Below are 13971 nucleotides of genomic sequence, written 5' to 3'. Positions count from 1 at the left end.
ATCCAAAGCTGAAACCCTAAAAATATCTTTTAACTTTCTTTTTTCCAAGTTAGCCATACTATTACCTCATTGAATTCTCTCATTGAAATATTGCTCAAATTTAAGCCATGCCATATATTTCTTCCCATCCAACTCCCAATATATATTCCACATTCCTGCCAGTTTTACCTTATATTAGCCTTACTTTATAATATTAGCTCCTTGAAACACTGCCAACTTTATAAAGCCTAAACACTTTAGTTTGATACTCAAATTACTTTACAGTTAGGCATTAACATACCTGTCCAGTTAAACTGGACTATTTGCCATGGCCTATGTATGTCATATTTTCACCACTTCCACATTTTTCTTTCTTTTCTTTTTTTTTTTTTTTAAGAAAGAAAAATTCATTTAAAAATAAGTTAGAGAGAGAAAGAGAAGGGAGAGAGAAGATTGATTCACCTCCCCAAGGTGGGGGAGGAGACTAATGCCAGGAAGCATGGCGACAGCCATAGCTCAGAGAACACATGGCCACACCAGAGTTTAGCAAGGCAATGGCTCTCCACATTTTTCTATAACCATTTTCTCTACATGAAAAGGCCTCCTCTTATAAATTTCAGGCTGATGAAGTACTATTTATTCTTCAGGATCCAACCCAAGAAGCCTTCCATGTTTTTCTTGGCCAGAAGCACTCTTTGTCTCTACCCTTTGAGCTCCTTTACCTCCTTGTATAGATGCTTTTTGACTTGTGATGGAGTTACTTCCCCATCAGCCCATCTTAAGATGAAAGCCTTGTAAGTCGAAAACATTAAATACACCTAACCAGCTGGGCTTGGTGGTTCAGCCTGTAATCCCGCGCCTTTGGGAGGCTGAGGTGAGTGGATTGCCTGAGCCTGCAGGTTTGAGACCCGCCTGGGCGGCAAGACCTCATCTCTACAATAAATCAAAAAATTAGCTGAGTGTGGTAGCGCATGCCTGTAATTCCGGCAACTCGGAAGGCTGAGGTGGAAGGATTGCCGGAGCCCAGCAGGTCGAGGCTGCGGTGGCCGGGAGCGGCCACTGCACTCCAGTCTGGGCGACAGAGTAAGACTCCAACTCAAAAAAAAACAAACAAAAAACAAAACACCTAACCTACTGAACATCAGAGCTTAGCCTAGCCTACCTTAAATGTGCTCAGAACACTTACATTGGTCTATGGTGGGGCAAAAACATCTAGCAACACAGTAGCTGTAGCTGTCTACTCTTATGACCACATGGCTGATGAGAGAGAGCTGTGGCTCACTACTGCTGCCCAGCATCATAAGACTATTGTACTACTTTCTACTGAGTATGTGTCACATTTGTACCATCATAACACTGAAAGATCATAAGTCAAACCATTTTACATTCTGTATATCATTTGTATTCTATGCCATACTACTTTCTTTTTTGTTACAGTTGTTCTTGAGTTGGAGTCTCACTCTGTTGCCCAAGCTGGAGTACAGTGGCACACTCACTGCCACTTCAGCATCAACATACTGGGCTTCGGTGATCCTTCCGCCTCCAAGTAGCCAGAACCACAGGCATGCCCTACAATGCCCGGCTAATTTTTTTTGTTTATTGTAGAGACGAGGTCTTGCCAAGTTCCCCGGGCTGGTCTTGAACCCGCGGGCTTAGGCAGTCCACTCGCCTCGGCCTCCCAAAGTGCTGGGATTCTAGGTTGAGCCACCGAGTCTGACCCATGCTATCCTTAATATACACAAGTATATGCCGATATGCCTTAAACTTTAAGGAGATAAGTTTACATCTTTGAAAAAATTCCTTAGGTAAGAACACTGCCAAGATTCACCTCTGGCCAGGCGCAGTGGCTCAGCCCATAATCCCAGCACTTTGGCCTGAGCCCTGGGGCAAAGATTTGTGATGGCGTAAATGCTGATGGAATGCCATATAAAATGACTTACACCAGCTTGGGCAACTTGGTGAGACCTCATCTCTACAGTAAATCTCAAAAACTAGCTGGGCGTGGCGGCGTGGGTCTGTAGCTCCACCTACTTGGAAGGCTGAGGCGGAAGAATCACTAAGCCCAGCAGGTCGAGACTGCGGTGGCCGTGAGCGTGCCACTGCATTCCAGCCTGGGTGACAAGAGTGAGACTCCAACACACACACATTCACAAAAAGTATGGTCTTCTCAAAACATTGTTCAGAACCCTGCGCTTGGTATGTACTAAAAACACAATTTTAGATTGCTGAATAACTTCTTGAGCAAGAAGAACTTCTTTGAAGCAAAGATTTAAGACGTTAAACTGGTAGATGTGGTGACTCAACATTCCATGGGATCTACTTTAGAGTGCATTTGGTACATTAGTATTTGAAAGAGTAAACATTTTAGAAAAGTAACAATTTTCTCAGAAAATATTAATGTATACACCATTAAGCCATAGAATTTACAAATGTAAATAAGAAACAAAAATTATTTAGCTATTAAAATCTTCTTAAAAACAATAAAATCATGAATTTTATTAAATTACTATAATTAAAATATTTTAAAATAAATTGAGGTAGAATTATTAAAATATTTTAATAGGAGTGGAATTTCCTAAGGTAACATTCTGCATTGAAAATGATAACTTTGAAATTAAAATCAACAGTGTTGTCAGCATCAGACCTGGGCCTCTAACACTCAAATCAGCAAAGATTTGTGATGGCGTAAATGCTGATGGAATGCCATATAAAATGACTTATTAGGCCAGGCGCAGTGACTCAAGCCTATAATTCCAGCACTTTGGGAGGCCGAGGTAAGGGTAGTGCCTGAGCCTACGGATTCGAGAACTGCCCAGGCAACTTGGTGAGACCTCATCTCTATAATAAATCAAAAACTTAGCTGGGTGTGGTAGCACGTGCCTGTAGTTCCAACTACTTGGAAGGCTGAGGCAAAAGGATCGAGAGACCAGCAGGCTGATACTGGGATGGCCATGAGTATGTCACTGCACTTCAGCCTGGGCGATAGAGTGAGACTCCAACTCAGAAAAAAAAAATGACTTATTAAATATTTAAAGCAGTGTAATAACAAACAGGAAGTAATTTCTATTTACACTTTTATCTTATTTAACATTTTTACTGTATTAGTTTAGAAAACTATTAATATAAGTCTTTGTAAACAGAGACTGACATATAATATTTGTACCTAAGGCAATACCTCACAAAGAGAAAAGTGCTTAATCAGTATCTATTTGGTGAATAAATTATGGAAAATTATTCTTACATAAAATAATATATACAAGACTTACATTTTCACCTGAAAAATTTAGTACATTTTCATTTTAGAACATAATTAAGTCATGTAATCACTTTGTACTCTTTTTAATAGATATTAAGTTTTTCTTCTAAATACTAAATACTCTAATACTTCTAAATAGGACCAAAAGGGCCATGAAAACAAAAGTTTTCTCTTTAGTTTTATGTTTTAATTGTCTGCAACTGTTCCTCACTATAATTCTGAGGAATCACTTCTGATATATTGACACCTGTGGGTTTTCAAGAATAGCCAAAGATTACTGTATTTTCTACCAAGACTAGTATCAATTACTCTTTTATAGTACAGAATACACATCAGTCTTTTAGATATTGGGTGGTATGTAGAAAGGAGATGGAGAGAAAATTAAGACTGATATAGTAGCAAATCTCTTTTTGTTTTAAAATATTCATTTAGATAACGATAGTATGGGAAAAGATAGGTTCAAAGGTCTATCCTTCTTCCAAGCTCTTGTTCTCCCATCCCCTGAGTCTCTGCAGATCACAAAAAATCCTCCAGATAAAACTTGATAAAAGAAAACTGACATAAGACCTACAAAATTCCACTCCTAGTCTATATATCCCATTAATGCATATTAAATTACGTAACTTCAATGAAAACATAGTGAAGGATTCATGGATTAAATAACATTCAAGAAAATAATAAATTAATGAGGGATACAGACATGTATACAGCAGGTAGCATGAAACAAATAAGATTATCATAGAAAATAAAGCAAAATTATATATTAGATATCATATAAAGAAAGATAGTTGCTGTTTATGAAGTATTTATAAAATACCCTCTTCGCAGCACTCCGCAATAGCAAAAACATGGAACCAACCATGCTGCCCATCAAAAGTAGACTGGATAAAGAAATGTGTGTGGTACATATACAAGATGGAATATTATGCAGCCATAAAGAAAAACAAAATTATGGACTTTGCAGCAATTTGGATGGATTTAGAATCCATAATATTCAGTGACTTATCACAGAAACAGAGATCTGAGTACTACATGTACTCACTCATAAGTGGACCCTGAACATTTATCATAATTCTACAAGAAAGGGATTGACATAGTGGGACACTGACAGAGGAGGGAAGGGAGGACACATAACATCAATAAGGGTACCCAAACTTTACCTGTATGATGATCACTTATGTACCTAATCCTGAATTGTACCCCACATCTTTAAAATAAAAATAATATATATATAAAATAAAATACCCTCTAACTCAATAAGTACTGATAAAGAGTAGTAATAATAAGTAGTAATAATAGCATTTAGGGTTGAGTCTAATGTGAATGTCCATTCACATAAAATATTTTTCATTAATTACCATTATCATGTCAGAGAATTTGTATTATAATTTCTGAATGAACTTCAGTTAACAAGAACACCACAATTTTTCATCCTAATCACAGGCTTTGAAATCAAAATGCTTGGTTTAAATCCTTTCTGCTTGTTATGTGACGTTGGCAAGTGACTTAACCTCTGAGCCTTAGTTTCTTTACCTCACAAGGTTTTGTAAGAATTAAATAAGATCATATGTATAAAAAACCTAGCTAGGCTACATTTATTAAACAAGTGTTTAATAAATGACTTTCTAATAAGTAGTTATATATAAACAGTAAGTGTTCTACCTAAGAGTGTTATCTAATGATTAGAATGTCAAATGACAAGCCGGGCTCGGTGACTTGGCCTGTAATCCCACGCTTTGGGAGGCTGAGGTGAGTGGATTGCCTGAGCCCGCGGGTTTGAGACCCGCCTGGGCAACTTGGTGAGACCTCATCTCTACAATAAATAAAAAATCAGCCGGGCGTGGTAGCGCGTGCCTGTAATTCCAGCTACTTGGAAGGCTGAGGCGGAAGGATCACCAGAGCCCGGAAGGTCGAGGTTGCAGTGGCCGGGAGCGGCCACTGCACTCCAGTCTGGGCGACAGAGTGAGACTCCAACTCAAAAAAAAAAAAAATGTCAAATGACAGAACTCATAACCAAGAGACAGGATATTATGTTCAAACATATATTTCTGTACTCAAGGCAGACCCTAGAATAAAAAACAAGAATCATTTAATTATGAGAATTCTACTGGATATATTAATGTAGTCTGTGTAGTAATATAAACCAACATCAAGAAAAACAAGGATGAAAAAATCCTTTGAAGAGTGGTTCTGGTGTATGTGTATGTAAAAGTTACATTTTGTATAATTTATTAAGGATGAAAAAGGAAAATTATTCTTTTTTTTTTAGATTGGAAAAATATAGTTTATTTAGGAAGTAGATTAGAGAGAGCGCGAGAAGAGTCACTTCCCCAAGGTAGGGGAGGGGGCCAAAGCTTAAGGAAACATGGCTCAGAAAATGATTCTCTATAAAGGATTTTTACACTTAAAATTTATGAATTATAGTTACTCAAGAGTTTACTTCTTTAAAAAAAAAGTACATGTTGATATTAGAAAAAAAGGAATATTAATTTTAAACCCAAGTAATTGTAAAACTTATCTTATTGGAACACATTTATCCCCTTACTGCTAAACCATCAGACCTTGAGGGCAGGGAGAGAAAGCTGTGGGTTTGGTGGGAGAGTGACATGATTGTGTTTATAAAAATATACTAAACAAATGTACATATGAATATAAAGTCAGAGAAGATTACTTTTCTGATGTACATATTTGATTCCTGGAGATAAGAAAGTATAAAATAACAGCAGAATTTAGTTTAAACTTGCATATTGTGAGACATCATGGAAGCTCTATCTTTTTCTGATAATAAATTTCTTGTATAAACGATTTTTAACTTACCCGTTTGGATCGCAATTCACTGGTCAAAGGATTAGATTCTTCAGAGGTATTTTTATTCCCTGCTTTAAGTACATCAGGAGAAGGAACTATGAGTTTCATGTAAGTTTCCTTTTTGGCTTGATTTACCAAAGATAAAGGTTTCACATTGGACACCAATCCCGTAGACTGTATTACACTGGTGTGTTTGTTCACAGATTCCTCCTTTGCCTGAGAGCTTTGGAAAATAAATGGAAGCTGCTGTGACAAAACCTGAGGCTGCTTCTGCTGGGATTGGAATGATGAGTGAGTCTGGGATTCAGACACAAGAGGTAATGGCTGGTGTGTTCTTTTTTCTTGGGCTTTTTCAGTTGTTTTCTGTCCATCTGCTTTTGGGTCTGAAATACCATGTAATAGCACCTGGAAATAAAAATGTAAAGGCAAGTTATTAACCTCTATTGAGACAAAAAACATCAAGCAGTAAAATCTGAAGAAAAGAGAGTGCTTTAAAGTGTTTGTAATGACATATGATAGATATATAAAACTCACTAAAAATATGCCAAATGTTTCTTTAAAAATGTTTCTCCATCTCCTTTCTTTCTTGCGCAAGAGTATGAACTCAAAGTAATGATTAACTTTAAAACTATAAACTTTGGGAGTCAAGATAAACCATATTCCATATGTAATTCCTACATATGAATAATGTTTCCAAACTGCTGTCCATGAAGCAATTTATACCTGGTTGTTACTTTTATGTTGTGCTTCACCCTCTGAATCAGAATCATCATCTTCACTTTCTTCAATACTTGGATCTTCTTCTTCCTCTTCATCTTCCTCTAGGTCATCTGAATCACTACTACTAATGCCTTCACTTGAGGTGTCTGATGATGTGCCTGAATCACTATCACTGTTGCTAGAACTCTCCACAGTTTTCTTCCTTGGTTTCTGGATAAAGACAAGGAATTTGGCTAGACTTTATTTTTGGAAAAAATTCAAGTTTCAGTAAAATACATGCTCTTTTAACTTTCAAGGGATATTTTCAATTTCAAAATGTCATTGCAGGAAAAAGTTACATATTGTAAGAGTAATTACCTACAAACTGATCAAATTAACTTATCTGACAGGAATTCCCCAATAAAAAGTACAAGCTCTGTCACATGCAGAATAATGAAAATATCAATATAGTATATATGTGATTGTACTCATATGGCTGGCATCCTTCAAAATATATTATTAAAAAGAGCAGTTCACAGGATAATAATTCCAATTACGATTTATATGTTGAAGTTACATATTTAGCTTCAGTCTTCTTTCTTTGTGACAGACAGTGAGTCAGTAGCCAAATATTTACCTGTGACATACCACATACAACCTTCTAGGTACTGGACTAAGTGACGTGCAAAGCAATCCTTGCCTTCAAGAAGTTTACTACTCCATCTGTGTAGACAGATGCTTACTATAAAAGCAAATCATTCCATACAATAATAAGTGCTATAGAGAAGATAAAACAGGTAGCAAAAGATTTATGAGTTACTTTAGTTTAGGGCAAGGAATTTAATTGTTTATGTTTCATATCAGAAAATAGAAGAATATGATAAAGAAGAGTTACTTCTGGAATATTTAATATTCTACAGGAAAAAGAAAATCCAAAGCTGGTAGAAAGGGATATTAGTCACGTAACAAGGAAGTTTTGTTTCAGGAACAGACAATAGCAGTAGATAAAAAGGAAAAATCATGAGATTAAAACTAAATAACTACATAACAATGGAAAAGTTAAAACTCCAACAATACAAGCCTAAGCAACATAGTGAGACCTTGTTTCTACAAAAAATTTTAAAAATGGCCAAGTGTGGTGGCCTGTGCCTATAGTTCCAGCTACTTGAAAGGCTGAGGCAGAAGGACTGGCTGAGCCTAGGAGGTTGAGGCTGCAGTGAGCCATGACTGCACCACTGCACACCAGCCTGGGTGACAGAGTAAGACCCTGACTCAAGACAAGAAAACAAAACAAAACAAAAAATTCTACTAATAGGAAGATCGATATGGAGAAATTTGATGATAGAGCAACAAAATTAAGTATATACTGTCACTTGGGAACATTTCAATGGCATTTGCTGATAAAGAATGAAATATAGAAAAGCAGCAATAAATCACAAAAGTTATGGTCTTAATAGAAATATATCCTTTCATGACTATTGGAAATTGAGGCATGAAAGACAAGAATACACTTCTACAATAGGAAACCAACTGAAGCCACAGTTACAGACTGCGAATCTATACTCTTTCTCTTATGCCTTCTGAAGATTAGTTTATATAAAATATATATGAGTGAGGAAAGCTACTCCTTCCATTATATTCTGTTTGCAATAACTCTGTTTTAACTGCTCCAAACTAGCTACTAATGCCTCTTCCATAAGCAGACTAATAAGTTACCACCATACTGACATACTTCCAGAAGCAGACTAATAAGTTACCATCATTCCCTGAGTCGTATATTCTTCTCTTAGAGTAGAGCAGAGAGGGATGAGAAACTGAATTGAAATAGTGTGGGAATTACAAGATGACAGAGACCATAAGGCAGAGAATAAAGGGAAATAATAATATATTAATATTAAGCCTACCATTTATGTGGCCGAGAAACAGCTTCTTTGCAATCAAAATCTGTTGTGGGTTTCTAAACATATGCAGCAAGACTATGAAAATGACAAGGCATCTAAACTGAAGTTATTATTTTTGTCTTAATAGGGGCTGAGAAAGGAATGGGGGAGCTACGGTGATTTAACAGAGAAAAATAAACTCCTGTTTCAATGCCCAAGTAATCTGTGTATAGTTTGTTATTTAAAAATGGCACAAGAAATGGGAACTGCACTCCCCAGGAACAGATCTAGTATACATAAACTTGAGACCAGTAGATTCCTGGGTCCCACTTCTAATAAAGGCACACGGATTAGCACTTAGGAATTCTGATGCAGGGTGTCTCTGCAGAGCATACGTTCACATTGCGCAAAGGGTCCCACTTTTATAAGGTAACAAATTCAGTGCCCATTTAGAAAAAATAGAAGTGAGGAGACAAGTGTGAGTATTAGAGAAAAAGAGATGGGTTTGAATATGACCAATTTCATTTCCTTAGTAGAGTATGTATATACGTGTGTGTATGTGTGTGTGTTATCTTCACAAACTGTTAGGTAGTAAGTCTCTTTTCTCTCACTTAAAACATTAAAAAAATGATTCTACTTTGGTTTATCAAAAAATGATCAAAGAATTATTAATCCCCCTCGCATTCCAATCTGGGAAACTTTTCAGAACCCTTTCCTTGAACTTTCATTTTATTGAATAGTCAGCTTTTTCCAATAACAAAACAGATACATGTTCAAGGCTATTTTATGTTCCAGGCAGAGTTGCTCAGGTATCTGAGGATACAAGAGTGTGAAAAACACTCCTAGAACTGGGAGAATGGAATCAATAAACAATACAAATAAATGGTTTGTGATAAATATTGTGAGTAAAACAGGATAACTGGATAGGCAGTGTGTGCTGGGGGTGGGGGGGGTGGGATAGGAGTGAGGCTTTAGATGCAGTCATCAGGGAAGACCTTCCTGACCCGAGACCAAAGGAAGAGCAAGAGCCTGTCATACAAAGACGTATAACAAAAGCCTTTCAAGACAGGGGAAATGGCAAAGGAAAAAGCTACAGGCTGGAAACATGTTTGGCATGTTCAAATTTGAGAAAGTCAGCTAGTTAGTTCAGTGATAGCATAGTGAACCCAGGAGACAGTGGTAGGAGATAAGGCTGGATGAATTTGTAGGGGTCAGATCATGCAGTTCTTACTTACAAACCATGGCAAGATTTTTTTTCCTTTTTTAAAATTATTATTTTTTATTATTATAAAGATGTGGGGTACAATTCAGGGTTAGGTATACAAACGTTGATTATGCAGGTACTCTTGTTGATGAGGTGTGCCCCTCCCTTAGTAGTTTCCCTCAAGTGCCAATCCCACCCCACCTCCCCTGACAGTTTCCTACTACTTCATGGCAGGATTTTATTGTGAGTGGGATAGGACACTGCTGAAGGGAGTGATAACACATGATATATATTTTTTCTTTTTTCCCCACCAATTTTTTTATTGATGTAAAATACACATCACATAAAATATACTGTCTTAACCATTTTTAAGTATACAATTCAGTGGTATTAAATATATTCATAATACATCAGAATCATCCATCTCCAGAGCTCTTTATTCTGTAAAACTGAAATTCTGTAAAGCTGAAATTAAATACTAACTTCCTTTTTCTCTACCAGCCCCTGGCAACAACCATTCTACTTCTGTCTGTGATGCTGACTACTCTAGGTACCTCAGATAAGTGGAATCATACAGTACGGAATTTGTCTTTTTGTGTCTGATTCATTTCACCTTGCATAATCTCTTCAAAGTTTATCCATGTTGTAGCAAATATCAGAATTTCCTTCCTCTTTTAACCTGGATAGTATTCACAGAAGGTATGTATTATCCAGTCATCTCTTGGTGGACACTAGGGGCGCATCTACTTTTTAGTTATCATGAACAATGCTGTTATGAACATGGGTATACAGATATCTCACTGAGACTTTATATTCAGTTTTGGGGAGTAATTTTTTTGAGGAACCTCCATACTGTTTTCCAAAGTGACTGTAAAATTTAATATTCCCTAACATACAATATTTTCAAACCATAAAAAAGTCATGTTTTTCAAAGACTTTTTGGCTGCTACAGCAGCAGAAACAGAAGTCATATTTTAGGTTTTGCATTTTAAAATTTTTTTTGAGACAAGGTCTCTCTCTGTCACCCAGGCTGGAATGCAGTGGCACAATCATAGCTCACTGTAGCCTTGAACTCCTGGGCTCAACTGATCCTCCTGTTTCAGCCTCCCAAGTAGCTGGGACTAAAGCCAGCTGATTGTTTTTTTTCCTTGTAAAAACAGGGTCTCGCTATGTTGCCCAGGCTGGTCTTGAACTCCTGGCTTCAAGCAATTTTCCTGCAGCCTCCGAAAGTACTGGAATTACAGGCGTGAACCAATGCATCCAGCCTGTTTTATTTTTTTTCTAAACAGGTCGTATGTTTGTATATTTATATCTGAATTACTTTATTTAATTTTTAAAATATTGATATGCAGACTGTATGGGGGGACTTAATCAATAACTTTCAATGAGAACACCTGAGATAAGCACCTCAGCCCTAAGAGATATAAAAATTAGCTGAAGACCATTTTTTTCAAACACATGAAAACTAATGAAGTCATTTAAAAAAAGCTTTTAAAACTGAAAAATAATGGGTAAAAAAGCATAAGATTTTCTTCTTCAATTCCAAGGATTTTTTGTTGTTGTTGTTGATTTGTTTTGAGTCAGAGTCTCACGCTGTTGCCCATGCTGGAGTACAGAGGTATGCTCATGGCCATTCCAGCCTCAACATGCCAGGCTCAGGCAATCCTTCTGCCTCAGCCTTCCAAGTAGCTGGAACTACAGATGTGCACCTCTATGCCCGGCTAATTTTTTTTATTTATTGTAGAGATGAGATTTTGCCATGTTGCCCAGGCTGGTCTTGAACCTCTGGGCTCAGGCAATCTTTCAATCTCCGCCTTGAAAAGTGCTGGGATTACAGGAGTGAGCCACCACGCCTGGCAGTTCCAATGATCTTTATCTCCATTTTACTTGAACAACTCATACCACAAACTCATGCCAAACCATGTATAATCATAAAGTACTGCTCTTCTGAAATCTTAGGTTCTAGTATGCCTCATTTTTATAGCCAGTCTCCATAGTGTTATTTCTACTTAGATGTCTATAGACACCACTATGGTACCTTGGAATCTCTCTTTATATTATTAAAGAGGTGCCTCTATATGTTTTCAGTACACGTCCCTGGTATAGTTTTTAGTCTAACAGCACAGACTCTCTCTAGGAATGTCAGTTTACAGTCCTCATTAGAACCAAGTAAGGGACTGTTTAATACTCAAGCTTTTAAAAATCTTGCACAACGCACTGTGAAGGCACAGGACATTGCAGGTTTTAGATCTTACTAGATTTGGGCACTATGTTTAAGAGGTGGGATAGTGTTAGGGCTAAGAGTATGGGCACTTAACTTTTAGAAACACAGAAATATATCCAGTGGTATGAAGTCCAGGATTTGTTTTAAAATAGTATGGGGGTCAGGAATAGGTAGTTTTAGTCAGTGTCTGGCATGCAGAGAAGCAGGCAGCAGTTCAGAGATAGGTCTTTGTTGCTTACACTAATGCCCCAGAAACACATCAAAAGGGAGAGGAGCCAAGAGCAAGTGAAGACAACAGGTGGAAAATATGACCCTGAAACCAGTGTCCCTGGGAGGAAACAACCAAGAATCTTTTGTCACATTTGCTCAAGTGCTCAGTGGCGTGACCTGAAGGGGAATAATGTGATAACTTGCACAGTTGGGGATACAGATGAAATAAAATGGGCCACAATGTGAAAACTTTTAAAACTAAATAATGGGCACAAAGGATTAGTCTCTGTACTTTGTATATATGAAATTTCCCATAATAAAAGGTTTTCTTGTTCTCTTTTTTTAATGCGTGGGCTCTGCAGTCAACTCGCTTGGCTTCAAATCCTGGCTCAGTCACTTATGACTAATTATTTTGGTGCTCTGTTTCCCCATTTGTAATATTAGCTACCTCATTTCATATATAGGGAGGACTGAAATTACATGAAAAGTAATTAGAGCAGAGCTGGCAGGCAGTACATTCTCAATAAACTTTAGCTATTATTACTGTTTATATTATTAATATATACATTGGTGCTGACAGTTTTAATTTTTAAAGATATAATTATATTAGTACCACACTATAAATACATACCTGCAAAAACAAGAGTTGGCAATTAATAAATTAATCTGTGGATTCAGGTGATTTGACCTTTAGAATGCTTATATATATAGATCTGTTATATATTTGTTGTTCAAAGAATACTTACTTTATCTTTGATTTTGACAGCTCTAGCATCCAAAGGCTGGTTTTTGCTTTGTTCCTGATTACATTTTCGATTTCCTCCACCTGAGTTTGTACTTTTAGTTTGTCCCATGGAACTTGAAGCAGTAGTGGATAGTACAGATGTGTTGATACCAATTACAGATGTTGTACTGTTTCCATTTATTGACCCATTTACACCTTGAAAAGAAAAATAAACACAATTATACAATGGAATATTATTCAGCCATGAAAATGAAATGCTGACATATGTACAATGTAGATAAACTAAAGAATATAAGTAAAAGAAGTTAGATGCAAAAAGTAATATATTTATGATTCCATTTATATGAAATATTCATAATAGATAAATCTGTAAAGACACAGTATAAACTAGTGGTTGCCAGGGGCTGGGGGAGACAGGAATGGGGAGTAACTGCTTAATGGGTACAAGGTTTCATTTTGAAGATGAAAACGCTTTGGAACAAGATGGAGGTGGTAGTTTCACAGCACTGTAAATGTATTGAATACCAATGAATTGTTTACTTTAAAATGATTAATATTATCTTATGTGAAATTTCACTTTAATTAAACAAAACAATATTTAGAAAATAATTAAATGTAAATATTCTCTTTTTAGGTCAAACTCCACAATCACTCATGTGAAAGGAAAGAAATAGGCTGAGCAAGGTAGCTCATACCTGTGATCCCAGCACTTTGGGAGGCTGAGGTGGGAAGACTGATTGAGCCCAGGTGTTCAAGACCAGTCCGGGCAACATAGAAAGAACTTATCTCTACCAAAAATAAAAAATCTTAGCCAGGTGTAGTGATGTATGCCTGTAGTCCCAGCTACTCGGGAGGCTGAGGGGGAAGGACATAAGCCTAGGAGACTGAGGCTAAGATGAGCCGTGATCATACCACTGCACTCCAGCCTTGGCATCAGAGACCCAGATGGGAGGGAGGGAGGGAGAG

General features: G+C 37.0%; 1 protein-coding gene across 2 annotated transcripts in view; it reads right to left on the bottom strand.

The window, feature by feature from the left end:
- BAZ2B (bromodomain adjacent to zinc finger domain 2B) overlaps positions 1-13971 on the bottom strand; it is a 406036-nt gene that overhangs the window by 102444 nt on the left and 289621 nt on the right. For both annotated transcript variants that reach the window (XM_021716325.1, XM_021716326.1), the window contains 3 exons: positions 13007-13200; positions 6767-6973; positions 6053-6448 (listed from right to left, as the gene is read on the bottom strand). In XM_021716325.1, the coding sequence (XP_021572000.1) occupies positions 6053-6448; positions 6767-6973; positions 13007-13200 (797 nt within the window). The remainder of the gene's footprint in view (positions 1-6052; positions 6449-6766; positions 6974-13006; positions 13201-13971) is intronic.

The sequence above is a fragment of the Carlito syrichta genome, unplaced genomic scaffold (assembly GCF_000164805.1).
Source record: "Carlito syrichta isolate Samal-C Ts95f unplaced genomic scaffold, Tarsius_syrichta-2.0.1 Scaffold308699, whole genome shotgun sequence".
Classification (NCBI taxonomy): Eukaryota; Metazoa; Chordata; class Mammalia; order Primates; family Tarsiidae; genus Carlito; species Carlito syrichta.
Note: the sequence above shows the minus strand (reverse complement) of the source record. Positions and strands in the feature narration are given on the sequence as shown.